Below are 27,979 nucleotides of genomic sequence, written 5' to 3'. Positions count from 1 at the left end.
CCCATGTCAGGTCAGGGATTACCTTCTGCTTTCCCTTTGAACGAGGCATTCTAGCAGAGGTCCATGTTCTCTAGCAGGGTGTGAGGTTATCCTGACCGGACGACCGTTGCATATTGAGGAGCTGGAGATCAACATAACAGTAAACTTGAGTAGACCCATGGACAATTCCCATGGGAGCGCCCTCTTTTTCAGTCACTACAAATGATGACGCGAAGACTTTTCCTTGTAAGAAAACACTGAAAGAGCTCCTATCTTCCACCTTGTTGGGTACAGTGTTGCAATGGCTTTTAAGACCTCCAAGCAGCTGTCTCCCCACTGCTGGCCGGGCAGAAGGGACCTGGCAGCTAGCACACGAGAGGACACCATGTGCTACTGTGCTGCAGAGGCCCCTGCTCAGCCACCCCAGCAGTGCTGGAGGCAGGCGATACCTGAGAGAATGTCTACAGCCACGAGAAACCTGAGGGCAATGTAAGGATGGTGTTAATGGTGTAAAGGTAGGATGTTGCTGTCATGCCCAGTGAGCCAAGGAGCATAATAGATGAGGCCATGAAGGTGATCAGCTCAACAATCAGTGTTTCTGCACAGGACAGCTTGATCAAAAGCACACTGTCACAGAAGACGTGGTCCACACGACTGGCATTGCAGAAGGGCACCCTGGCAGCCAGGACAGTGGAGGCAATGGTGGCTAGGAATCCCGAAGTCCACAAGCCCAATGGTAGCTGAAAACAAAGGTGACTGCTCATGAGCATGGAGTACTGAAGAGGGTGACACAAGGCCATAGAACAGTCATAGGACATGACAGCCAGAAGGACAAACTCGAGGTAGCCCAGAGGAGAGTAGAAGTAGCACTGAGTTCAGCAGCTTGGATAGGAAGTGGCTTTGCTGCCCATCAGCAAGTTTCCTCTGGCTTTGGATATGACGGATGTCGTGATGAAGATCTCCAGACAGGAGAGGTTACAGAGGAAAAGGTACCTGGGCCCGTAGAGGTCTCTTTCAGCGAGGATGAGGGAAACAATCAGCAAGTTTCCCCCTAAGATCACCAGGACACAAAGCCAGGAGAGTAATTGCCATTAGGTGTTCCTGATGTTAGAGGGAGGAGTAGCCAAAGAGAAGGAACTCTGTGACGGTCATATGGTTCAACATCTCAGCATCCGAGCTGCAATAAGTGAGGGCAGATGGTCATCATGGGAAAGAGCTTCAGGAGGTTAAAAGAAGATGAGACAGAACAAAACAGTGTAGAAGGATAAGACATTCATACAAAGATTGAAAGGAGAACAAAAGAGAGGAGGGGAGAATTAGCCTAGCGCAAGAAGGCATCATTTTATGCACTAAGAGCAAACGTAGTATGGGGGCTAGAGTAGGAATCCACTGTAAACTGTATGTAAGTTCTTGTATTTGAGCTCTTTCCCCAAGAGTCACTTCACAGTCAATGGAGAAAAAATAGGGATTTCTCACTTGTTTTTACTGTAGCTTATTTAAACATGTATTTTAGGCTGATCAAAAATGTATTGTAGTGAAAGGGAAAACACGTCAGTGAAGTGGCTTTAGCTTTTTGATTAGGTCAGAAACAGGGAGAAGGCGGCATGAAGACTGTTGACAAATGCAGAAGTGTGTGGGAAGTAAAGGCAAGCAGGAGAGTTAGAGAAGAGGGAAGATTTATTCCCTGGAAAGGGTTTGATTTACCAAGGAACACCAAAGCCCAACAGAGAAAAGAAAAACATGCTGTGTTTAAAATTGTTCTGTTTTTAAGCATGTCTTTCCATCCACGGTTGACCTTTGCCAGGTAGAACAGAAAAATTATAAAGAATCTTCCTCAGTCAGTGACAACTTTCTTGCTGAAAACCAGTCTGATAAAACATTCTCGCTGTCAGAGGGAAAAATAAGAATTAAAAAGCAAAATAGGAGAGGAAACAAGAGGAAAAATCTAAGGGTGCCATTTTTTCAGGAGCCTCAACTTTACCTTCTCATCCCTGAGTGTTACATCCCTGGCCAGCTCTTCTTTGTAAAGATGAAGTCCCACAGGGCACTTCACCTCACAGGTTTCTCAGTCACCCTTATCAGGCAGGTGTTCCTAATGCGCTCCAAAACCCGCCTGCATGGCTTGCACCTCACTAGTATTGCTTTTAATGCTTGCATGCAGCTGGTTCATCTTGACTGGGGCGTCTCTCACAAGAGAACAGTACGAGGAGTTGCAGGGCACTGCCAATACCCCTCCTGGAGGAACTGTGGCTTCTTGGGGGTCTGGTACTGATAAAGCCGTGGGTCTGGACCCAGAGGGGAAGCAGCCCTTTGGGAGGGAGCTGCAGGAACGCATTTAGCTCTGCCTGGGGATGGACAATGAGTCATCTGGGAGCTGAGGGGTCAACAGGAGAGGGGAGAACATCATGGGCACCACTGCGGTGGGTGGATGTCTGCTACAGATCTCCTGATCAGGAAGAGGAAGTAGATGAGGCCTTCTTCAGACACCTCCTCTCTGCTGACATCCCACCTGATCCGTGCAGCAGTCGAGTCTCATTGCCAGCCCTTCCCACCCTGGGAGCTTGGGAGGTATTGTACAGTAGTCATGCTCTTGTTATTGCTCATCCCCATAGAATACTACCCCAGGAAGAGTCCTGAGCAATGTGAGAGGGACAGGATCTCCCATCCCAGGGGCTGGAGGTGAGCAGTTTGCCCTTTCTCTTAACATAACACATCCATGTTCACACAGAACATCTTCCTTTCAATGGCATTTGTCTACCGTCATAATTTTCTCCAGTTTTCTGCTCTAACCAGCCCCTTGGGAGCTTTTGTCAATAGCATCCTCAGTGGGAGCAATTAACAGTGCAGGAAACTTTGGAGTTTAGTATCTGATACTGACTCCTTGAGAGGTTTCATCAACTACCTCTCAGTGCCTGAGGTTGATGGACTTGTCTCCAACCCCTCCTGAGGGGTCATTAAACTGCCTTGGGCTGTTGCTGTGGTGCTGAGCTGGGCCGGGCTCCTGGGCCGGAGGGAGCTCCTGGCAAGTGGGCAGCGCTGCAGAGAGACAGCTCTGCCCAGGAGCAGCTCCTCTGCAAAGCGCAGCAGGGCTGAGGGCACTGCCTGCAGGCACCCAGGGCAGAGCAGCGAGGCACACACAGCTTCAAGGCAGCCTGGGCTGGGAGGCTGCTGAGAGCTCCGAGGAGGAGAAAGCGTCAGGGCCCTGGCCACAGTAAGTCTGGGGGTGCAGGGCAATGCAGCTGCAGCTCGGGGAGGGATCTGGGGAAGGCGGCAGAGCTGCCAGGAATCTGCCTCCTGCCTAGAGGAGGAGGAGGAGGAGGAGGAGGAGGAGGAGTAGCTGCTCCCGAGCAGGGCTTCCCTGGTGCCCCCTGCGAGGGCCAGGGCATGAGGGCTGCCTTCTGGCGGGGCCGGCTGCAGGGGTGTGCAGCCAGGGTGTGCAGGCAGGGGTGCCCAGGGCTGTCCTTCCCAGCAGGGTCCCTGCACCCCAGGGGGCTGTGTGCTGGGGCAGGGACTCTGCCGCCTGCCAGGGTCAGCACTCAGCCTGCCCGGGGAGCTCCCCACGGCGCTGTGGGGAGAAGCTGTGGGGGGAAGGAGAGACCCCCGCCAGGGCAGGCTCCTTCTGCTCTCCAGAGGCTGCTGCGTGGATCAGGGATGCTCACAGCTCCAGATCACTCTGAGGACTTTTGCAGAGGTTCTTTCTGAAGAAGGATATCAAGGCTGCTTTTACTTGAAATGCAAAGACCTTTTCTTTGAGATTTCTTTTTTTGGTTAGCTGGGTGGGCATTGCTAGATTTTTTTCTCCACTCTAGTTGAATAACTCAGATCTCAGTTGTCTTTAGGATTCTCAGTCGCTCCTGAGCCCCTGCACCTAGACTGCTGCCCCTGGGCAGTGTCCTGCTGCCAGGAGGGGTCCGCAGGGAAGAGCTGAGCACAGGGCGGGTGGGGATGGGGGCTGGCAGCACTGACAGGGAGGAGATAAGGGGACAGCGAATCGGCTCCAGGCAGGGACAGCTCCAGGCACCAGAGTTATGGACATGAAGGGAGAGGGAGTTGCTGCCAGGAACGCTGTGGGAGGGGGGATTCGGGCACCTCCTTGCCATTCCCTGCAGTGCAGATGCCTTCCATGGAGCAACCCCCTGTCCAACACAGCCTCTGCCCTCAAGGTCATGGGGCACCTTGCCTAGCGGCCTCACCCTTGAAGAGGAGAAACTACCCAATACCCAACTGCCTGTCCCTTTCTGTCTCCAAGAACACGAGCAGTGTGGTATTTCTTCATTTCCTCCTCCTGTATCTGCTCCCCTTACTGTCATCCCTGGACTTGCTGGGATGGGGGGTGGTGGGGTTAAGCTGCAGTTTTGAGCCCAACCCTGTGGGTCCTGCTGTGCAGATGTGTCCATGGGAGTAAAGTCTCCTCATAATCTGTGGGTAAAACAAAGGACCCAATTCTCTCTTCAGGACACCTCCATTTTAGGACATTCAACTCTTGCTCTGAGGGGCTCATGTTGGGCTGCAGGTTTCTCTCCAGGTGGGCACAGCTTTCCCAGGACATCTCTGTGTTATCCAGCAGCCCCAGGGAGGAAACACCTCAGTGCTAAGGCCATGGAAATGCTGCTGGGTGTCTGCACACAGGCAGCTGCAATGAGCCCTCTGTGTCCCTGGCTGGGAGGGGAGAGCTGAGATCCTCCTCAGGTGTGATGAGAGGGGCTGAGGGCTTTGGAGAGCTGTGCTTGGAAACTGGATTCCTCTAGTTCCAGCAGTGCCCTGTTTCCATCATCCAGCTCAAAACTGGTGTCAGCAAAGGGCAGATGAGACCAGGGCTGATGGACAGAGCAACTCTCCTCACTCTGAATTTCAGGACAGCCCCTTGGTCTCTCAAAACATACAATGTTTCAGTAGGAGTTCAGCAGAAATGCCATAAATTTCTGCCTTAAAACCACTCCTCATGTGTAGTGGTGCAACAAAAACGGTTTAAAAAATCCAATATCCCCACAGCTATGCCTTGCAGTAAGGTGAATTGGGAGCAAAAATGCTGAACATGAGTGGATTTAATCTGTGATCACCCATGTTCCGATTTATCTATGGCTGTCTGGCAGGACTGACTCCTCCAGAGATCATAGCAGAGCCAGAGGACTTGGTTAAAAGGGAGAGGCAGTCACTGAGAGATATGAAGTAGGTTTTATCTCAGACAAGTCTACACTAACATTTCAATGTCTTTTCCTCCATGGACAGTGCCCAATGACCAGTGGAAGCAATTTTTCAACAGTAGCTCCATCACCGAGTTCCTCCTCCTGGCATTTGCAGACAGACGGGAGCTGCAGCTCCTGCACTTCTGGCTCTTCCTGGACATCTACCTGGCTGCCCTCCTGGGAAACGGCCTCATCATCACCGCCATCACCTGCGACCACCACCTCCACACCCCCATGTACTTCTTCCTCCTCAACCTCTCCCTCCTCGACCTGGGCTCCATCTCCACCACTCTCCCCAAAGCCATGGCCAATGCCCTCTGGGACACCAGGGACATTTCCTACCCAGGATGTGCCTGCACAGGTGTTTTTTTCTTTTTCTTTGCTACAGCAGAGGTTTCTCTTCTCACCATCATGGCCTATGACCGCTACGTTGCCATCTGCCAACCCCTGCACTACGGGACCCTCCTGGGCAGCAGAGCTTGTGTCCACATGGCAGCAGCTGCCTGGGGCACTGGATTTCTCAATTCTCTCCTGCACACTGCCAACACATTTTCCCTACCACTCTGCCAAGGCAATGCTGTGGACCAGTTCTTCTGTGAAGTCCCTCAGATCCTCAAGCTCTCCTGCTCAGATTCCTACCTCAGGGAAGTTGGGCTGCTTGTGGTTAGTGCCTGTTTAGCATTTGGGTGTTTTGTTTTCATTCTTTTTTCCTATGTGCAGATCTTCAGGGCCGTGCTGAGGATCCCCTCTGAGCAGGGACGGCACAAAGCCTTTTCCACGTGCCTCCCTCACCTGGCCGTGTTCTCCCTGTTTATCAGCACTGCCATCTTTGCCTACCTGAAGCCCCCCTCCATCTCCTCCCCATCTCTGGACCTGGTGGTGTCATTTCTGTACTCGGTGATGCCTCCAGCAGTGAACCCCCTCATCTACAGCATGAGGAACCAGGAGATCAAAGATGCCCTGAGGGAACTGATAACAGGATGAATTTCTGAAACAATAAATTACATGTATTTTGTGAATAACTTGAAATGTAACTCATTAGAAAGGAGGGCACAGTATGTAGGTTCTGTTGGGGTTTTGGGAGTTGATTTTTTTGTTTGTTTGTTTGTTTTACTTTACATAATATTCTCTACAAAGAAGTGTGATTATTTGTCGCTTTTATAATTTGACATCTATCAAGATTTGTGTGACTGAGAGACTTTGTAAATGAGGACCCATGCTCTCTTTGTGTTTAAACAAAATAAAGGATACTGCAGCGATATATTTCTCTGAGATCCTTCCTCCAAGCTGTTCTCTGGATCTACTGGGTCAGTGCTTGTGTGCAGAGGTGGAGGGGAAAAACATCTTGGCAGAGCAGTGCTTCCAGGAAGCAAATGCACTTGATCTTTCCTAAGCTGCTGGTTTTAAACTTCCCCTTTCTGCTCCTGAGCCCTTCTATTGGTCTATGATCTGAGAGCTTCTGTGCCGTGGTCACAGTCCCACGATGTGCAGTTCTGTGACCACAGGCAGGGACAGGCAGTGGGCACTTCTGTGACAGAGCTGGCCTTCAGGACAGTGTTTCCATCAGACAAGGGGATCTCCTCAGGGACAATGCAGGAAGGTTTAGGTCTTCTTCCAGAGTTGCTCTCAAGAGCATACCCAGGAAATTGCCCAGAAGAGAAACCACCAGTGAAGACTGGAAATGTGTGAATGTGCAGGGTGGGGGCACACAGCAGTGTCCTCACACATTCAGGCTCCTGTGAGAGACCTGAAGGCCCAGCAGAGCAGGGGCTGGGCTGTGCCCATGTGCGCTGGGCACCCCGGGGAAGCTGCCCCAGGGCAATCACCACAGACCAGCACATAGCAACCACCATTTCCAGCATGGTCCTCTCACCCCAGCTCAGAGAGGCTGTTTATCTGTCTTCAGAGGGACACAGAAGGATTAGGTCAGAAGTCCAAATTTGCATTGTGTCTCTCTGCTCCATCACCCTTTCTTGGCTGTCTGGCCCCTGCCTTCAAATGCACAGAATGAAAGGAGCTGCCCTGGGGAGCATCTCACCTGCGCACTCAGAAGGGGTTCTGCAAGCATGAGCGACGCTGCCCTTCAGAAGAAGGCATTTATCACCTTTCAGAAGGCACAGAGCATGTCTAGGGAGTGTGAATGCACTCAGAGGCACACATACCTTCATCTTTCACCTCTTCCAACTTCCTTTACAATTGATTGAAGCAACTAACACAGAAACAAACGTTCTTCCTCGTAGGTACCACCTCTGCTCACAGCAGTGTCAGTGCTGGTTTTGGCACCTTTTGCACGTGCTGAGTGTTTCCCGCTGGTGGCCACATCCTAAGGTCAGTACCGGGCTGTGTGCCACCCACTTCTCTCTGCAAGATTCCCAAACTGGCAGGTCTGTGCTGAGAAGGCAGTTGCACCCTGGCTAGGGGTATTGATGTCATCTACGGTCATCATATCATTCCTGTCCCAGATACAGTGCTGTGGCCCCAGTAGAGTGGGCCACCTCTTCTGTGATTTCACTGGAGCTCTCTGTCTTGGTTTGGGCTGAAATAGAGTTAATATTCCTTTTCAGGGACTAGATGAGTGCTGTGTTTTGGATTTAGCTTTGGGTTTGTAATGGGAAAAATGCTGATAGCACACTGATGTTTTCAGCTGCTACCAAGACTTCAAGGACTCTCCGACTCCTCATGTCCTGCCCGTGCGCAAGGGCACAGGAAGCAGGGAGGGAAAACGGACAGAGCATCAGACCCTAAATGGCCAGTGGAATATTCCATATCATGGAATGTCATGCTCACTATTTAAAGGAGGGGTGGTTGGGAAGGAGCTCTCTCACTTACAGGATTGTGATTGCGGGATCTTGGTATCTCGGGGTCGCTGGCCGGGAACGGGATGGATATTGGTTAGCAGGTGGTAAGCAATTACGCTGTACATTGCCTCTTTATATATTTCTTTTTGTTTTCCCCCTATCATGGTCATTGTTCTCATTTTATTGCCATTATTAAACTGTTCTTATCTCAGCCTGTGAGTCTCCCTTCACCCCTCTAATCCCCTCCCCTATTCCCAGGTGGGGAGGGGGAAGGGAGGGTGATTAGCTGCGGTGGTTGGCTGCTGACCAGGCCCAAACCACGACACTCTCCTGCAGTGACACCATGACAGTCCTGCTGTTCGCGGTCACACCCTTCTTCTGAGATCCAGTCCTCACCTTCCTCTGAGGGTAGGCTGAGGGACTTGAGCTTCTTCAGCCTAGTGAAGTGGCGGCTCAGGGCACTGTAGCAGTAGCCTGCAACTGCTTAAAGGGTGGTTTCAGAGATGATGGAGCTTTTCTTGGTAGTGGGAAGAGAAGGAAAGCTCCACAAAGTGCAACTTGGAAAATTCAGTCTGGATGTGAGGGAAGGAAATCTCACTACAAGGGTTGCATTGTGGCATAGGAGGTGCCCAGAAGGACTCTCAAAAAGCCCACAGCACTGTTTTTTCAAGGAGCAGGCAGCGAGGGTGGAGAGATGTCAGTGAAGGTACAGAAATGCTGGGGTGACAGCTCGGTGGGAAAGCAAGATGGATGTCAAAATCCTGAAGGGAAAAAGGTGCATAAAGGGGACAGTAGAAGGGAGCCTGCAGTAGTGGTGGCCAAGGGCTCTGGGAGGGCTGAAAAGGCCACACAAGAACAAGCTCTTTGTCCCCTTGACTATGGCAGTTGCCTCTGTCACTGAGACCTACCAGGATAAATCTTATTTTGAGGCTCTGGAATTTGTTTCATCCTCTCCCCTTCTTGGGGAAGCTGGGGGGTGTTGTGCAGTTTCCCTACACGTGGCATTGCTCACCCTCACACCCCACTGCCCCCAGGAAGATCCCTGACCCACACGTGAGGGACAAGACCTGCCTTCACAGGGCCTGGGGGTCAGGGCTTGGCCTTTCTGCTTCACAAAACAAAACAAGGGGTTTTTCAGCTTTACAGCCACCTGCACAGTGCCTTTGCCTACCTGCAACCACAGCCTCCAATTATCTGCTCTAACGAGTCCATGGGGAGGCTTTGTCAGTAATGGCCCTCAGTGGGGCCAATCAATGCTTCAAGGTACTTTGGGTTTTCTTCTGACTTTGACTTCTTGAGTATTTTGCTCAGTCACCTCTCAGTATCTGACGCTCATGGACTCAGGGCCAAACACACCGTGGGGCTCATTAAAATACAGAATGTCCTAACATGCCATGCATTTTCCTGTTATTTTCTTGAAGTCTTCAAGACTTCTACAGCTAATTGAATAAATTTTGCCATGTAGTTAAGGAGGAACATTTCCAAAGATATCTAATAAAAATGATTCTTCATTATAAAGAGTATTTTATATTAATTTCACTTTAGAGAAGAGGTGATAACAACATTCTGTTTCTGATATTGATGCAGAATGTCTCCTCGGGAGGTCTGGACAGTCCCTTGGGGTCCAACACAGAATGGACAATCTTCCTCCTCATTGCCCAGTCTCACTATTTATAATATTGGCCCCCTGGGACTTGCATCACTTCTCCTTACATCAGCCTTCTCCACTGATCTCTTCAGCTGGATGTTACAGGTCCTTTGCACCAGCTCCCACTGCTGTCCTTAGAGAACTGGTTGCCCACAGGCACAGAAGGGTTTTAGTTCCTTGGAAACAAAGAAATCTAAAGTATGATAAAGCTTCATCAACAGTAAAAACACTTCACAAGCATATGCTAAGTACAAGATATTGCAAATGAGGTTGCCTTCTGCAAGGTCTACTGTCAGGAAAAATACCTTAGGTAGCTAAGTACACAAAGATAGGTATAAACAAAATTAAAGTGTTGACTAAGGAAACAACGAGGCTGTTGAAAGATTTTACTCCCTCGAGTTCAAAACAACAGCACAGGTGAGAGTTTTCTGAAGGAACAAAGAATAAAGGGAAGGAGAAATCTGGAGAATAATGGAAAGGTCCTTTGCCTCAGGGGTCTGCATCTGAAAAGGTGACATGAGAAATGTTAATTGTATCCTGGACAGGTGCAAATTCATGAAAGATTAGAGAAATTAAGTATGTGGTAAACCAGGCAGGATAGTGGCAATGAAGTTAGACTGGAATATGGATATTTCTTTGGCATATGCCTGTTAAGAGGTCATGGAATTGGTAGAGGCTTCTTGTGGGAGAGGACAAGCCAATGTTGCAGCCATCTTGGAAAGATCCCACAAGGGCCACCCAGGGAACCACAGGCTGTACAAGCTCTCTTTGGTGAGGAGTGTGCCGTCAGTTAGAGTCCTCTTGGGTGACGTTCCTGGGCACCTAAAAGAGAAGAAAATGTCCAAATGCAGTCAGAAGGGACTGTCCAAGGGTAAATCATGCCCCGCCAACCTGATTGCCTGCAGGATGAAGTAACTGTTTTTGTGTGTGACATAAGAACAGTGGATGTCAGGTACCTCCAATGCAGCAAGACATTGGCCATGATCTCCCTCAATATTCTCGTACCCACGTTAGGCCATTACAGTCTGGGTGGGTCGACAGACAGGGAGGTGAAACACCAGTTGGAGGCTCAGGCTCAGAGAGCTGTGGTGAAGGGGTCATACTCTACCTGGAGGCCAGTGGGAGATACTGGGGCATTGTGGGGCAGCACAGGGAGCTCTCCTGGGATCTGGGCAATTTAACAACTCTATCTGACAGTGTTAGTCAATGACAGTAAATTGAGAGGACCATTCCTGTGCCCTAGGGATGCTATTTAGATGAAACCTGGCATATGAGAGGACGGTCCTGTCAGGAACTTCACAAGACAAAAGAAGGAAAATGTCCAGGTCTAGCCCCTGGGAGAGAGTGACACCCTGTAGTGACGGCAGAAGGTGTCTGCCTGGATGAGGAGCAGCTCTGTAGACAAGTCTGTGGTTTTGCTCAGGTATAGAAAGCAAAACATGATCCAGCAGTGATCAGCCCAATCCAGCATGACCTGGTTGCAAAGGCAGCCAGCAGTGTCCTGGAGTGTTTAAAGAGGAGCCCTGCCAGAAGAGTGAGGGGAGTGATTTACCCACCACTCATCACTCGCCAGACCATCGGTAAATTGTTGTAACAATTTTGGTTCAAGTGTGCTGGGACTGGCTGGGATGGGGTTAACTTTCATTGTCACAGCCCTTACGGTGGCTTGTTTTGCATTGGAGCCTAAACCAGCATTGAAAACACAGCATTGTTGTGGTTATCGAGGAGCAATGCATGCACAGCATCACTGTGTTTTCTCACTCTTTTTCCTTCCTGTGAATAGCTGCAGGTGGACAAGAAGTGGGGGGTAGATGGGGTAGACACAGCCAGGACAGCTGACCCCAACTGACCAAAGAGATATTCATAGAATCATTGTATCATAGAGCAGCCGAGCTTGGAAAGGTGCAACCTTTTCTGAGAAACGGAGCCTACATGAGACTACCTAGCACCCTGTCCAATTGTTTCTTGAAAACCTGCAGTGGTGGGGACTCCACCACATCCCTTGGGGAGTTCCTTCCAGTGAATGACTGTCCTTAGCCCTTTGGACTGTCTCCAGTCTGCCTGTGGATTTCTTTCATTGTGAGGACCAGAACTGGACACAGCACTCCAGCTGTAGCCTGACAAAGCCTGAGCAGAGTGGGATGATCATGTCCCTGTGTCTGCTCGTAACGCCCCTGTGGATGCAGCCCAGGAGCCTATTTGCTGTTGTTGCTGCAGCGGGGCACTGCCAGAGCCTCTTCAGCTTGCTTTCCACCAGGAACCCCCAGGTCCCTCTCAGCAAGGCTGCTCCCCAGCCACACACCTCCTGGCCTCTACTGGGCTCTTTGGTTGCTCTGACTCAGGTACAGGACTTTTGACTTGTCTTTGTCTTGTGGTTCATATTGTTCTTGCTGGCCCATTCGTCCAGCCTGTGCAGGTCTCTCTGTAAGATGACTCTCCCTTCTGGCATGTCCACCTCACCACCCAGCTTAACGTCATTAGCAAACTTGCTGAGGGTGTTTTCAATCCCAACATCCAGATCATTTATGAAGATGTTGAACAGCATGGGACCCGGTACCAATTCCTGGGGGGATCCAATGTGCTACAGGCTTCCAGCCTAAGTAAAAGCATTGATCACCACCCTCTGAGTGCAGCCTCTGAGCCAATTTCCTACCCATCTCTCACACCAACCCTTCAACCTCTGTCTTGCCACTTTGTCCAGGAGAAGGATGTAGGAAACGGTGTTGAATGTTTGCTGAAGTCCAGGACAACAACATCCACTGATCTCCCCATGGCAACAGAATATGTTATTTCTTTAAGAAGATGATGATGTTATATTGACATGATTTGTACTTGAGCAATCTATGCTGGATTTTCCCAATCACCTCCTTCATTTGGTTTGTGATAGTTGAAAGGTTTGCTGTACCAATCCCCAATACAGTTTTCATTGCCTCTTCTCCCAAGTCCATGATGGTTTGGAGGCTCCCCCAGCATCTGACCCCTGCCCAGACCCAGCTGTGTCCCATGCTGGTCTTTACAGACAGCCCTGCTCCAGGGTCTGCCGGGGTCTGTGGCAGGAGAGAGGCCGGGCAGGGCTGGCCGGTCCCCCCATACAGGCCCTGAGACCAGCAGGAGGATGGAGATGGTCTCACAGAAAGATGGTCTCACAGAAAGACTCACCCATAAGCTTGGGTGAGCAGCCAGTGCTGGAAATGGCCTGTGAGAGATGCTGGGGGGAGATGAAGGCCCTGGGCCACCTGCCTGGTCTGTTCATGCCAACAAGAGCACAGAGCCGCCTCTTCTCTCCTGCACCTGCATGCCTTCAATCCCTTCCACAAGCCCTGGCTCTGCACCACAAATCCCCTGGTGTGTCCTCACCCCGCGTGGTCATGCAGTACAACTTATACTCTGTTGTTTTTCTCTTCCTGCTACTTTCCACTCAAGCCAAACTTCTGCAAGATTTCCCCCTCCCCTGACCTCCTCCACCTCATTCCCCAGCAAAGCCCAGTCTGGATTAGTCCCAAGGCAGGTTCCTGGTACTCCCACCATGGCCTCAACCCCTCTGAAAGGCAGAGCAGCTCCATGGGGGCACGGAGGGGTCAGCCCCGGAGATGGGAGGCATCAATGGCACAAGGAGAAGGAGGTCAGTGTCACCCTGCATCCCCTGCTCTCCTCTCCAGCACATCCTGAGGGCTTTGCAGCCCCTCCATGCCATCCCCTCTCCCGTGACCTGCACAAGAGCCCTGGCCCTGGAGGTTCTCAGGCAGCTTCTGCTGCCATGCTGTCAGAGAGGCCTGACCTGAGATGGTGCAGCCAGAAAGGTGTTTTCATTCCCCATTCATTCCTGCCCCGATCAGGATGGATTTAAGGCAAAAAGTTGTGTGTTCATTTATTCTGCTTAAATACACAGAGAGCTTGTTATTGAAACCAAGTCTCTGGGTTGCACAAGATGGTTGGATACTGAAGTAGGAGGGAAAGAATAATGTTATTTCTTTGAAGAACACATCATCACAACTGGAAAAACGAGGACCAAAATGTATAGAGAAGCAAAGGTATTCTTGGGCTGTCATGACATATAGTAGGGGTCATCTGCAGAGAAAGGCTGAGAGTCTATGGCTGCTGAAAAACCTCCGATCGGTTTCGTCAGGGCATCCTTGGGTTCCTGGTTCCTTATGCTATAGAAGAGGGGGTTCAATGCTGAAAGCATCACCTATTACAGAAATGAAACTACCAGAGACAGAGATGGGGAGAACATAGAGGAGGCCTTCAGGTAGGCAAACATGGCAGTGTGGATGAACAGGGAGATCACGGCCAGGTGAGGGAGGCACATGGAAAAGGCTTTGTGCTGTCCCTGCTCAGAGGGGATCCTCAGCATGGCCCTGAAGATCTGCAGATAAGACAGCACGATGAAGAAAACCCAACCAAATACTGAACGGGATGTAGCCAGGAGAAATCCGTAAACTGTTTTCTATCCAGGGCTCCACTTCTCAACCTGTTTCTTAAAATGGTTCAACTTTTGCCAAACATCTTCATTCAAGGGTTGATTCAGTTGCCCACAAAGTGGTGACCACTGCCCGCAAGATACACAAGGGTAGATGAGGCCATGGCATGGGACTGGGAAATGTGTCCCCAGGCTGATGGGAGACTTTCTGGAGCAGGAGCTGGTGGACAGGCAGGGTGAGCCAAAGCATCTCAGTCGAGACAGCTCATTTCTGTCCCTTGAGTAGATGAGGCAGACTGGACAATTGCACCCAAGCTGCCTCGTGTTGGAGGCGAATAAGAAATGAGTGGGTCCAGATGTTGCAGAGCCTACTGGAAGACGTACTTGTAGCCCACATACAGTGGGATTAGTGCAGATATGACTATTCAAAACAGGAAATTTCCCTTTTTTAGACTCTTTACATCCCTCTGTGAATTTAGGGAGCTTATAACTTCAGCGTGTGAGAAACCGTGAGTAATTATGGACAGAGTCTGGGTCAGGGGATTCTCTGCTTGACATAAAATATATTTTCCTTTGCTGTAAGGGCATCTCCACGATAGAAATTGGACTTCAGAGCAGTTTAGGTGGACTTCATATGCAGAAGAGGAGTTCTGTTTTTTTTTTTTTTTTTTGTTTTGGGTTTTTTTTGTTTGTTTTTGTTTTTTTGTTTGTTTTTTTATTTGTTTTTTTTGTTTGTTTGTTTGTTTTTTGTTTGTTTGGTTGTTGGTTTTTTTCTGTTTGTTTTGTTTTTTGTTTTTTGTTTTTTGTTTTTTTTTTAATATTATTGAACAGGACAATCATTTGGTTTTGTTTTTTGGCAGGGAAGAAACATTCTTCTGTGTCTGTGTGCAGCTCATTTCCCAAGTACGTCAAGTAGGTGTTGGTGTGAATGGGCTGAAACGTGCATCTATAGACCATCCTGGAGAAAGCTCAGATTGGAACAAAGGTGCTGTAAGTCACAGGGGGCTGGTGAGAGACATGTGGGGTTCGAGGTAGGGACAAACACTGCCCAGAGAGTGTCTGACATACAGGGTCTTGACTTCCATCCATATTCAGACTTAATCAGGAGATGCTCTAGAATCAGTATCAGTTGCAGTTGGGTGATGTCCCTTAGTGTGTAAGCAGGAAAATAAGAACTAGTGGAAAAAGAAGAGATTGTTTCTTATTAACATTTAATACTGAAATCTTTTTCACTTAGACTACGCTCCTGAAACCACTCAAATTCACCACATAGGAACTGAGGAATTCAGTGATACTCAGAGGACTTGGCTATTGAGGACGTTTCAGCTGCTTCTGAGCCCTCTGGTGCCCAGTTGCTGAACTGCAGATCCTGGAAAGGGATTGAACTGGCCTCTAGAGAAGTAGGAGTCAGCAGGAACCGTACAAGTTCCTGAGGGTGTCAATGATCGCCACCGAGGTCCATCACTGGAGAGCCCATGGAGGGAATGAGGAGACAAGGTTCCTGTCCCTGGGGGTGGTGAAGCAGGAAGGCAGAGGCACTGCTGCCAGGCTGAAAATCAAATGTTCAGGCAACTATGAAAGCCCTTGATGTGTTTCCTCAAGCAGTATGTTCAAGCTCTGACCACCATAGCCTGGGAATGGGGATCCTTCCCCTCAGGGGATTCTGAGGAATCTTCACACAGACACCTCACATCTTCTTCATCTCTTTCACACACACACTGTCACATATAACCCCATTCCCTTGGACCAGGAGGTTTGTGCATCCTCCAGGCTCCTGGATCTTTCCTGAGGCCCATCCAAGTGTGGGGAGTGAAGGAAGGAAAGAGAGGTGTCTCAGCCTCCCCATCAGCCCCAGGGCTGAGGACCAGCCATGGCATGAGGAGACGGAGGCCAGTGTCTCCCTGTGTCCCTTGCTCTGGTCTCCCAGGCATCCTTATTGTCCCCTGCCAGCAAGCCCCTCTGTGCCAGCCCCTCTCCCAGGAAAAGACTTCTGGCCCAGGGGCTCCTCAGGCTCCTCCACTTGTCCCAGCAATAGAGATTCTTGCCCTGAGCTGTTGCATACAGAAATAGATTTCTCCTGAGAGAAACTGATGCTAAAGAACATACAAAAAGACATGAAGAAATTGAAGGAGCAATTTCCTAAAGGAAGGGAACAGTCTTAATCACAAATGAGGATGATCTTATGGTCCACTGACACAGACTCTGGTTACAGATTAAATAACTGCAGTTAGGTATTGGCCAGGTGCAAGATTTAGAAAGATGACTAAAGATTTTAGAAAATGAGCTAGAGAAGTTTGGAACAGAAGCTCAGTTTCTAGCAGAGCAACATATAGTCACAACCGTAAGTCACAATAAATGCAAAGCCAAAACACACCATGTCCCAGGCTGGTTCTGTCCAGCCGTAGGGCAGGGGAGAGGGAAAGGCCAGGAAAGGGGCTGGGTTTGGCTGTTGAACATGGGCTGCAGCAGAGATGAGGAGTCAAGGAAGTGGATGGGGAGAGATGGGCAAAGGCAACACCAATGGTGGTGGTAATTGCGATGCCACGACTGTTACAGGAGCCTGATTGGCCAGCAGCTGGCCCCAGAAATTTGGGGACAAGACGTGCATCGCAAAAACGTTCAACCCAGCAGAGACAAGCTAGGGACAGAGAGGACGGGGAGAGACAGGCCAAGGGCAGATGGCAGGAATGGTTATGATGATGAGGTGGCTTCCACTGCAGCAGCCTGGCTGGCCCTCAGGAGACATGCTGGCCAGCGGGCATTCTGAGGTCATCCAGGGCATCTGAGAAGCCACCCAACAGAAACGACTTCCTTGGGGAGGGGAGGGCTGAGGCAGGTGGAAGAGACCCACCTGCGTTCTGATTCTGGGGGCACCTCTGTTCTTGTGACCTGAGCAGCCATGGCAGACAGGAGGGCACGCAGGGCTGATGGCCACCCTGCTCAGGACTAGCCCTGAGACTGCTGGGAAAATCATTTCCTTATCTCCAGGGTGAACATCCCCTGTTTCACCCAACCCTCCTCTTTCAGCCTCTTAACATGCTCCATGGTGGAGAACCCCATTCTGTATTCTTGAAGACCTCCTTATAGGTGTGGAGAGGCAGCAGGGAGGTGCCCCTCAGCCTTCCCTTCTCCAGGCTGCACAAGCCCAGCTCCCTCAGCCTCTCCTCACAGACAAAGTGTTCCAGCCCCGGCCTGTCTTGGAGGCCATTCACTGAACCCCCTCCAGCTTGCCAACATCCTTCCTGTACTGGGAATCTGCAATCTGGACACAGTAACCTGGACAAGCCCCTGTCTTGATCTCCTGGCCGTCCTGCTGGCCACAAAGGCCTGGGTGCAGCTTGACTCCCTTGCTGCCAGGGCACACGGCTGCCTCCTTTCCAACCCACCAAGACCTTTCCCACAGGGCTTCTCCCAGCCAGGCAGCTCCCAGCCTGTGCCATTGCCAGGGGGATGTCCTGCAGGGTCACACACGGGCACTTGGCCTTGCTGGGTTGCCTGAGGTTCCTGCCAATGCGTGCTGTCCTGCTCGTTGAGCCCTTTCCCTCAGCACAGAGGACTGGAGAACTTTTCAGTACAGAATTAGGCAAAGAGGACATTGAGTGCCCCATCCCCACCTGTCTCTGCTGTTATTAAATCACCCTCACCATTCATCAGCAGACCTGTATTTTCCTACTTCAGCCTTGGTCTCTAATGTGTAATTGAAGGTCTTCCTTTTGCTCTTGACTTTTCCTTTCTACCACCAGCTCCAGTCAAGCTTTGCCTTCCTAAAAACAATGAGGTCAATACATATTAATTTGTTCTTTGTAAAATGTCCTTTCTGTCACCTCCCAGCAGCTAATTCATGGTCCCTGTTAGAGCCAGCCCTGTCCCTACACTGAATCAACCTCCCTGCCCATAAGTACATTACTGTCAAGGGAAGACCCGTGGTGGAAGGAAGGTGTCTAGGGCAATCCAAACCATGGGCAGTGGAGAAAGAGAAACAAGGGTGGGCTGTTGCTATGCTAGGCTATTGTACTACAACATCTGTACCTAAATAGATAGATAAAATGGATCCCTCCAAGAGTTGGACTTGAACCTTCCATCTATCCAGCACCTGGCCCTGGGATCCTCTCATTCCCCTGCTCTATCATGCACAAATTCTGGGTCTGTGCAAACCACCTGAATTCCAGCAAGGCCAGGTTCAAGGTCCTGGCCATGCATCGGGGCAATCCTAAGCACAGGTACAGGCTGGGCAAGGACTGGATTAAGAGCAGCCCTGCAGAAAAATACTTGGGGGTAAGAGTGGATGGAAAACTGACTATGAGCCAGCAACGTGAGCTCGCAGCCCAGAAAGCCAACCGTGCCCTGGGCTGCATGAAGAGAAGAGTGGCCAGCAGGTCGAGAGAAGTTTTTCTCCCCCTCTACTCCGCTCTTATGAGACTCTACCTGCAGTGCTGTGTCCAGATCTGGGACCGCCAGCATAAGAAGGACACGGACCTGCTCGAGCTGGGCCAGAGGAAGCCATGAAGATGATCAGGGGGCTGGAGCACCTCCCCTGTGAGGACAGGCTGAGAGAGCTGGGGGTGTTCAGCCTCAAGAAGAGAAGGCTCCGGAGAGACCGTCTTGCTGTCTTCCAGTAATTAAAGGGGTCCTGCAGGAAACATGGCAGGAGACTCTTGATCAGGGATTGTGGGGAGAGGTCAAACGTTAAGGTTTAATATTAGAAGAGGTTAGACTGAGATCTAAGGAAGATATTCTTTACTGTGAGGGTGATGAGACACTGGAACAGGTTGCCCAAAAAGGTGATGGATGTGTCCTCCCTGGAACTTCTCTAGGCAACCTGTTCCACTTTCTCCACAATCTCATGGTAAAACATTTCTTCTTTAAATCAAATCTAAATCTAAAAACGTTGTCCCTTGTCCTGCCAATACAGGGCCTGATAAAAACCCTCACTTGGTCTTTCTTGGCCTATGACCGCTCTATTTTAATACAAACAACTTGGCGAGTGCCCAGACATCTCCCAAGATGGGGTTTGGAGGCCTCAAGAGCATGAACAGTATAGGGAGGTTGAATGTCGTAGAAGAGTGGAGTGGAGACATGGGAAAGTCTAGGAGTAGACTGACAGTGCTTGAAGAGAGGTTTCAGAGCTGTTGATTTTCTTCATAGTGGAAAACAGCATGAGAAAGAAATAATGCCACAAAAGTTCAGCTGGGGAAGGCCAGACTGGACACAAGCAGCAATGCAACGCATCACTCAGAAGAATCCTGGATCAGCCAAAGGCTTTGTGTTTCAAGCAAGAGCCAGGGAGGATGGTGAGAGATCAGGAAAGGAAGGAAGAGGCTCAGGTGGGAGTGAGGTGAGACAGTTGGGGTGATGAGGAGAGCCTGCAGGGAAAGAAATGCAGGGGATGCAACCCCATAGGACAGCCTGTAGTGGAGATGACAGAAGACTGTGGAAAAGCTGAAAGACCCCAATAAATTCAACCCCATCACGATTTTGGCCATGGCTGTTGTCTCTGCCACTGATGCCTGTGAGGAGGCACAGTCCCTTGCAGCACAGGGGCCTCATGGACTCCTTGTGCATCCTCAGGAGCCTGGGAGGTGCACATCTCCATACCCCCTACCCCAGGAAGAGCCCTGAGGAATGTGGGAGGGACAGGATCTCCCTTCCCAGGGGCTGGGGGTCGTGGCTTGGCCATTTGGTTAATGGGCACAAGGCCTGGTACTTTGCCTTAATGCAACACATTCAGGTTTACTTGAGCATCAGAGACATCTTTCCCTTGCTTTTCTGAAACTGTTGTCACTGCCTCCAAATTTCTGCTCTAACCGGAGCCTGGGGAGGCTTTGTCAGCAGTGGCCCTCAGTGGGAGCCATTAAAGCCACAAGAAACTTTGGAGTTTCAATTTAACTCTGATTTCTTCAGAGGTTTTTCCAAGTTCTTCTCAGTGCCTGAGGTTTATGGAGTTGGCACCAAACCCTCCTGAGGGGTCATTAAAGTGCCTTGGGCTGTTGCTGTGGTGCTGAGCTGGGCCGGGCTCCTGGGCCGGAGGGAGCTCCTGGCAAGTGGGCAGCGCTGCAGAGAGACAGCTCTGCCCAGGAGCAGCTCCTCTGCAAAGCGCAGCAGGGCTGGGGGCACTGCCTGCAGGCACCCAGGGCAGAGCAGCGAGGCACACACAGCTTCAAGGCAGCCTGGGCTGGGAGGCTGCTGAGAGCTCCGAGGAGGAGAAAGCGTCAGGGCCCTGGCCACAGTAAGTCTGGGGGTGCAGGGCAATGCAGCTGCAGCTCGGGGAGGGATCTGGGGAAGGCGGCAGAGCCGCCAGGAATCTGCCTCCTGCCTAGAGGAGGAGGAGGAGGAGGAGGAGGAGGAGGAGGAGGAGGAGGAGGAGGAGGAGGAGGATGATCTGCTCCCGAGCAGGGCTTCCCTGGTGCCCCCTGCGAGGGCCAGGGCATGAGGGCTGCCTTCTGGCGGGGCCGGCTGCAGGGGTGTGCAGCCGGGTGTGCAGGCAGGGGTGCCCAGGGCTGTCCTTCCCAGCAGGGTCCCTGCACCCCAGGGGGCTGTGTGCTGGGGCAGGGACTCTGCTGCCTGCCAGGGTCAGCACTCAGCCTGCCTGGGGAGCTCCCCACGGTGCTGTGGGGAGAATCTGTGGGGGGAAGGAGAGACCCCCGCCAGGGCAGGCTCCTTCTCCTCTCCAGAGGCTGCTGCTGCCTGGATCAGGGATGCAGATTAGCCCCACCACAAAGCCAGTGGCAGCTTTTCAAGAAGCACATCAAGGCAGGGTCTACGTGGAAGGAAAGGGGCTTTCTAGGATCTGTGCCTACAGTTTCCTGATGTATTTGGGAGGGTGTGAATAGTAGTGGAGCTATTATGTTTGACCCAGTCTCCTACAGCATTAGAGTGAGAGCTGTGAAGTTCTGTGAGGAAACTGCTTAAGTCCTTTCACCTGTTGCTTTGCCTACTGAAATCCCCATCACTGCTGTGGTGTCCTCTTACAGCTTGACAACACATGGCTATCCCTGGGCAGTGTCCTGCTGCCAGGAGGGGTCCGCAGGGCAGAGCTGAGCACAGGGCGGGTGGGATGGGGGCTGGCAGCACTGACAGGGAGGAGATAAGGGGACACAGAATCAGCTCCAGGCAGGGACAGCTGCAGGCACCAGAGGCTTTGGCATGGAGGGACAGAAACAGGCTGTCAGCAATGGCTCAGGGGTGGTATTTGGGCACTGCCCTATTAGCCCTTCAGTGAAGGAGATTTTCCCTAAGAAGCCCCCCTGGTCTCCTCCCCCAGCCAGCACAGTCTCTGCCATCCAGGCCCCGGGCTCCAGGGCAGGAGCTGCCTCCTCTGCAGCCAGAGCTGCAGCAGAGGAGACTCCCCAGAGTGCCTGTCTGTCCCTCCCTGGCCTTGCCTTCCTTGGAAGAAGCATTGGGGCATTTTTCCTTGTTTCTCCACCTGCCCCTGCTGCTGCTGCTCTGGTTTGCAGGCTCTCTGGGGATGGGGCTTTCAGCTGCAGCTCAGCCACTGGCCCTGCAGGTCCTGCCATGCAGATGTGTCCATGGGAGCAAGGTGCCCCAGCCCCCTTCTAGCCTGGGGCTCTCTGGGAAAGGCTCTCCATGGGCTTCGGAGAAAGATGAGCATTTTGCCAGACACCCCATCTGCAGGCAATCTAAAAGCTCAGAGATCTTTCCTAGGGAGGAGAGATTTAATGTGGATTCCTCTGCTCTCAGCAGCATGGAGTTTCCTTTCAAGGGCATATCTGGCTGTGACCCTCCTCCAGATTAAAGAGGTGAAAGCCCAGGGCAGCTGAGAGCAAGCCTGATGGACAGAGTGGCTCTCCTCACTCCGCACCAAGGGTCTGTACGTTTGCATCCCCGGGATCTCCAGCACTTTGAGCGTAACAGAAATGTCAATGCTGTCTGCCTTCCAAATGCACTGCACAGGTAGGACAAGGCAAGAGGGGCAAAAGCAAGAAAAGCAGTGCCACACAGCTCTGCTCTGCAGCCGGGTGCCCTGGGAGGGACAGTGCTTAAATCTCTGTGATTTCATGAGGGGATTTAAGGAGCAATCACTGCGGGTTCCTGTCTGCCTGTTGGGGCACAGCAGGACTGACTCCTGCAGAGCCCACAGCAGAATCCCTTGGTCCCCACTGCACCCTCAGCCAGAAAACAGCAGAGATCTAACCAGGGAGTGCCAGGAAGGCACTTCTGGAATGACAGATCTGAGTACGTGGGAGTTCGGTGAGAAATGAAGCAAGTTTTCATCAGAGAAGGCAGTGCTAACCATTCACTGCCTTCTTCTCCTTGGGCAGGCCCTCATTACACGAAGATGAAGCAAATGTCCAACAGCACCTCAGTAACTGAATTTCTCCTCCTGGCATTTGCAGACAGACAGGAGCTGCAGCTCTTGCACTTCTGGCTCTTCCTGGGCATCTACCTGGCTGCCCTCCTGGGCAACGGCCTCATCATCACCGCCATAGCCTGTGACCACCACCTCCACACCCCCATGTACTTCTTCCTCCTCAACCTCTCCCTCCTCGACCTGGGCTCCATTTCCACCACTCTCCCCAAAGCCATGGCCAATTCCCTCTGGGACACCAGAGACATCTCCTACATGGGATGTGCTGCACAGGTCTTTTTCTTTCTCTTCTTGATCTCAGCAGAATTTTATCTTCTCACCATCATGGCCTATGACCGCTACGTTGCCATCTGCCAACCCCTGCACTACGGGACCCTCCTGGGCAGCAGAGCTTGTGTCCACATGGCAGCAGCTGCCTGGGGCATTGCGTTGCTCAATTCTCTCCTGCACACAGCCAACACATTTTCCCTACCACTCTGCGGAGGCAATGCTGTGGACCAGTTCTTCTGTGAAATCCCCCAGATCCTCAAGCTCTCCTGCTCAGGATCCCACCTCAGGGAAGTTGGGCTCCTTGTGGTTAGTGCCTGTTTAGCATTTGGGTGTTTTGTTTTCATTGTTCTGTCCTATGTGCAGATCTTCAGGGCCGTGCTGAGGATCTCCTCTGAGCAGGGACGGCACAAAGCCTTTTCCACGTGCCTCCCTCACCTGGCCGTAGTCTCCCTGTTTATTATCACTGCCATGTTTGCCTACCTGAAGCCCCCTCCATCTCCTCCCCATCCCTGGACCTGGTGGTGTCATTTCTGTACTCGGTGGTGCCTCCAGCAGTGAACCCCCTCATCTACAGCTTGAGGAACAAGGAGATCAAGGATGCAGTATGGAAACTGATGACTGGATGATTTTCAAAAGCAATGAAATGCTTATCGCCTTCCACTAATAAATCATATTTTAATTCAGTACAGGACAAGCCCATTTTTGTTTTGTTTTGTTTTTTTTGTGGTTTTCGTTGTTGCTTTTAGGTTTATTTACTTTATTTTATTTACATGATATTGTCCATAAGGAAATGTCATTGTTTGTGCCATTTTTAATTACGCATCTATCAACTTCTGTATGACCAAGAGGCCGTGTAAATAAGGAGCCCTTCTGTCTGTGTTTAAAAACAATCATGAACCCTGCTGTGACTTTCCTGTGTTCCTTCTTTTGAGACCTACCCTGGAGGTACATGGACAGTGTCTGTATGCAGAGATGGAGGGGAAAAGCATCCGTGCAGAGCAGCACTGCCAGGGAGCACCACTGCTTGGTCTCATTTATTCTCTCTTTCCTCCTCTGCCCTTGCACTGGTGAAATGCCTGAGTGCAGCTTGGTCCCATTCCTCCTGGGTGGGAGCTCTGTGACCGCAGGCAGGGACAGGCAGTGGGCACCTCTGGGACAGAGCGGGCCTCCACAACAGCGTTTCCATGAAGAAAGGTGATCTTCGCAGGGCACTGCCTGAAGGCGCAAGTTTTGCTTCAAAGCTGCTCTGACGAACATGCCCAGGAAAGTGACCTGCAGATTAAAATACCATTGAGCTGATTGACATCCCCTGGGAAACCCCCTGAATTCAGCACTGGGAGGTACTTCCCTGAACCGTGGTCCCTGTGTCCATTCCTCATGCCTCGGGGCATCTCCCACGGGTGCAGAGCAGGGCGAGCACCGCAGGGCTGAGGTGCCTCCCAGCCTCTGGGGGTGGCAGCAGGAGTTCAGAGAGACACTATGGCTCCTGCAGTGCACTGCCTCTGCGTGTGCAAGGGAAGGACTCGTGTCTCTGAACAGCCCTGTGTGTAGGTGTATTGAACTAAAAGAGAGTAGATTCAGACTAGATATAAGGAAGAAAGTTTTTACAATGAGATTGGTGAAACCCTGGAACACATTGTCCAGAATGATGATAGATGCCCCATGCCTGGAATGATTTGAGGTCAGGTTGGACAGGGCTCTGATTAACCAGCTCTAGTTGAAGATGTCCCTGCTTATTGCAGGGGGATTGGACCAGGTGACCTCTAAAGGTCCCCTCGAACTCAAACCATTCTGTGATTCTGATTCTATGACCTCTCTAAAAGGAAATGTCTTCCTCTCGAACTTTCCCATCCCACAGACGTGCTCAATATCACACCCTCCTAAAACAATGTTTGCGGCATTGGACACCATAGGCCTGCCCAAGGCCTCCCTACTGAGATAAAACAGAAGCACAAAGCATTCATCCTTGCAGGTGGAACATTACTGTGCACCCTGGGTGCAGGCCTTGTCTTTCCTGAGAGCTTTCCTCAGGTCCTCCCTGACCTCCCTGTTCCACAGGCTGTAGACGAGGGGATTGTCGTGGTTTAGGCCTGATTGACAGCCAACCACAATGCAGCACCTCTCTCTCCCTTCCCCTCCGGCAATGAGAAGGGACAGAGAGCCAGGCTTGGGGTCCAAGATAGGACTGGGATGGGGGAAAATCCCCCTTTTATGATCATGAGCAAAAGGCAGACTCGTTAGGGGAAGGGAAAAAAAGAACATACATTTATTACAGACACTAACAACACATACCAGAGTAGGACAGTGAGAAGCATTGCCACATCTTGAGAACACCTTCCCCCCACCCCTCCCTTCTTCCCGGGCTCAGTTCTGCTCCCGATATCTCTACCTCCTCCCCCAGTGGCGCAGGGGCAGGGAATGGGGGGTGCAGTCAGTGCTGCCACTTCCTTCATCTTCGGTGAGGGGAGTGTCCAAAACTTATTACCCCCTGCTCCATCGTGGTCCCCCTCTCACAGGAGACAGTCCTCCACAAACTTTCTCTGACTTGAATTCCTCCCATGGGCCGCAGCGTTCCCCACACTGCTCCGTCATGGGTCACTAACTTCCTCCGACTAGATTCTCTCCCACGGCTGCAGCCCTTCCCGAGCTGCTCCGGCGTGGGACTCCCCCGCATGCTGCAATCCTCCCAGCACTGAATTACAGCAGCGGGGCTACCTTTTTCCATGAGACCCCGGCCTTCTTCGGGCACAGAACCTTGATCAGCCAAGCAGGAATGACAGGCTGTAAATCAATGTCTGCTCCACCGTAGATCTTCATGGGTGGCAGGGGGGGGCCGCCCTGCCGTCTCACCACAGGATACAGGAGGGTCTCTGCTCCGGCACACCTCCCCCCTCCTTTCTTCCTCCGTTCCTCCACTGACCTTGGTGTTCACGCAGCTGCAGCAACTCCTCCTCACAAGTCCCACTGCCCGTCACCACGTCCCTTCTTAAATACGTTATCGCAGAGGCGCAGCCGATTGGCTCAATTTCCCAAACAGAAGTGGAGCTGACGTGGAGCTGGGGGAGCTTCGAGAAGCTTCTCACAGGGGGCCGCCCCGATAGCCCCCTCCCCTGCCACCAAAAAACTCCACCACTCACTCAACCCAGGACATTCCACCCCTCGCCTCTGCGAATCACGTATTTAAGAATTAAGAGATCCAACATTCAGTACAGAAAACAGTATACACATCAACATCAGAGCAAAGAGTAGGCAAAACCAGACTGAAAGGAACTTCCCCACACCCATATACTGACAGAATACTGAGACACAATACAGAACATCCACCCATACACCACACCTGAAAAAAAAAACTTCCCCACAATTACAACTACAGACATTACAGAGATCATTCCACTAACGGAGTTCAGTCTGTATTTTGCTCATTACCTCTCCCAATTAATATCCTTATCAAATCGCAACCCTCTGCCCCACGTTGGGCGCCAAAAAACTGTCGTGGTTTAGGCCTGATTGACAGCCAACCACAATGCAGCACCTCTCTCTCCCTTCCCCTCCGGCAATGAGAAGGGACAGAGAGCCAGGCTTGGGGTCCAAGATAGGACTGGGATGGGGGAAAATCCCCCTTTTATGATCATGAGCAAAAGGCAGACTCGTTAGGGGAAGGGAAAAAAAGAACATACATTTATTACAGACACTAACAACACATACCAGAGTAGGACAGTGAGAAGCATTACCACATCTTGAGAACACCTTCCCCCCACCCCTCCCTTCTTCCCGGGCTCAGTTCTGCTCCCGATATCTCTACCTCCTCCCCCAGTGGCGCAGGGGCAGGGAATGGGGGGTGCAGTCAGTGCTGCCACTTCCTTCATCTTCGGTGAGGGGAGTGTCCAAAACTTATTACCCCCTGCTCCATCGTGGTCCCCCTCTCACAGGAGACAGTCCTCCACAAACTTTCTCTGACTTGAATTCCTCCCATGGGCCGCAGCGTTCCCCACACTGCTCCGTCATGGGTCACTAACTTCCTCCGACTAGATTCTCTCCCACGGCTGCAGCCCTTCCCGAGCTGCTCCGGCGTGGGACTCCCCCGCATGCTGCAATCCTCCCAGCACTGAATTACAGCAGCGGGGCTACCTTTTTCCATGAGACCCCGGCCTTCTTCGGGCACAGAACCTTGATCAGCCAAGCAGGAATGACAGGCTGTAAATCAATGTCTGCTCCACCGTAGATCTTCATGGGTGGCAGGGGGGGGCCGCCCTGCCGTCTCACCACAGGATACAGGAGGGTCTCTGCTCCGGCACACCTCCCCCCTCCTTTCTTCCTCCGTTCCTCCACTGACCTTGGTGTTCACGCAGCTGCAGCAACTCCTCCTCACAAGTCCCACTGCCCGTCACCACGTCCCTTCTTAAATACGTTATCGCAGAGGCGCAGCCGATTGGCTCAATTTCCCAAACAGAAGTGGAGCTGACGTGGAGCTGGGGGAGCTTCGAGAAGCTTCTCACAGGGGGCCGCCCCGATAGCCCCCTCCCCTGCCACCAAAAAACTCCACCACTCACTCAACCCAGGACAGGGATTGACCAGGGGCGTGAGGACAGTGGCAGAAGAGGGAGAGCACTTTGTTGAGCTGCCTCAGCGGGGCTGTTCTGGGCAGCAGGTAGACAGTGAGGAGGGTGCAGGAGAAAAGAGAGATGACAATGAGGGGAGAGGATCGGGAGGAGGTCTTCTGCTGCCCATGCTGGATGGGATCCTCAGGATGGCAGCTATGATGCACACATGGGATGCAAAAGCAAACAGGAAGGGGAAGACAACGCTCAGGAAAGACAGGATGAAGGATGTGAGTGTGACCACGCTGGTGCCACTGCAGGCAATCTCCAGCAGAGAGGTCACAGAACAAGTGGCCAGTTGCCCTGGGGCCACAGAACTTCAGCTGGGATAAGAAGACTTTGACTGTTGCACACACCAACATAGCCAAGGTGCAACCACCAGCTGAAGGCAGACCTTCCAGGTCATGAAGCCTGCATAGAGCAGGGGCTGGCACGTGCCCAGATACCAATCATAGGCCATCATGGCCCGCAGGTAACACTCGGCAGTTGCAAAGCAGCCAGAGCAGTAGAGCTGAGCCATACAGCTGTGAGCAGAAATGGTCCCATCCCCATTCAGCAAGCTGGCCAGCAGCCGGGGCAGGAAGGTGGAGCTGTAGCAGGTCTCCAAGGAGGACAGATTGCCCCAGAAGAAGTACGTGGGGGTGTGCAGATGCTGCTCTGACAGCACCAAAACAGCGATGAGGATGTGCCCAATCACAGTCATGATGAGTGATAGGAGGAAGAGTGGAGTCTGGAGTGAGGGCACATTCCCCAT

The 27,979-nt window shown here is 51.6% G+C and overlaps 1 protein-coding gene across 1 annotated transcript; it reads right to left on the bottom strand.

The window, feature by feature from the left end:
• Positions 1-440: 440 nt before the first annotated feature.
• On the bottom strand, positions 441-27,979 carry LOC122153579 (olfactory receptor 287-like). Its single transcript, XM_042793990.1, has 2 exons — positions 27,620-27,979; positions 441-719 (listed from the first exon to the last, which is right to left on the bottom strand). Exons 1-2 carry the CDS (start codon positions 27,977-27,979, stop codon positions 441-443), a joined length of 639 nt encoding a protein of 212 aa, XP_042649924.1.

This window comes from Tyto alba, unplaced genomic scaffold, assembly GCF_018691265.1.
Source record: "Tyto alba isolate M040663 unplaced genomic scaffold, T.alba_DEE_v4.0 Super-Scaffold_200000146, whole genome shotgun sequence".
Classification (NCBI taxonomy): Eukaryota; Metazoa; Chordata; class Aves; order Strigiformes; family Tytonidae; genus Tyto; species Tyto alba.
The sequence above is the reverse complement of the archived record's forward strand: the minus strand, read 5'-3'. Positions and strand labels throughout refer to the sequence as shown.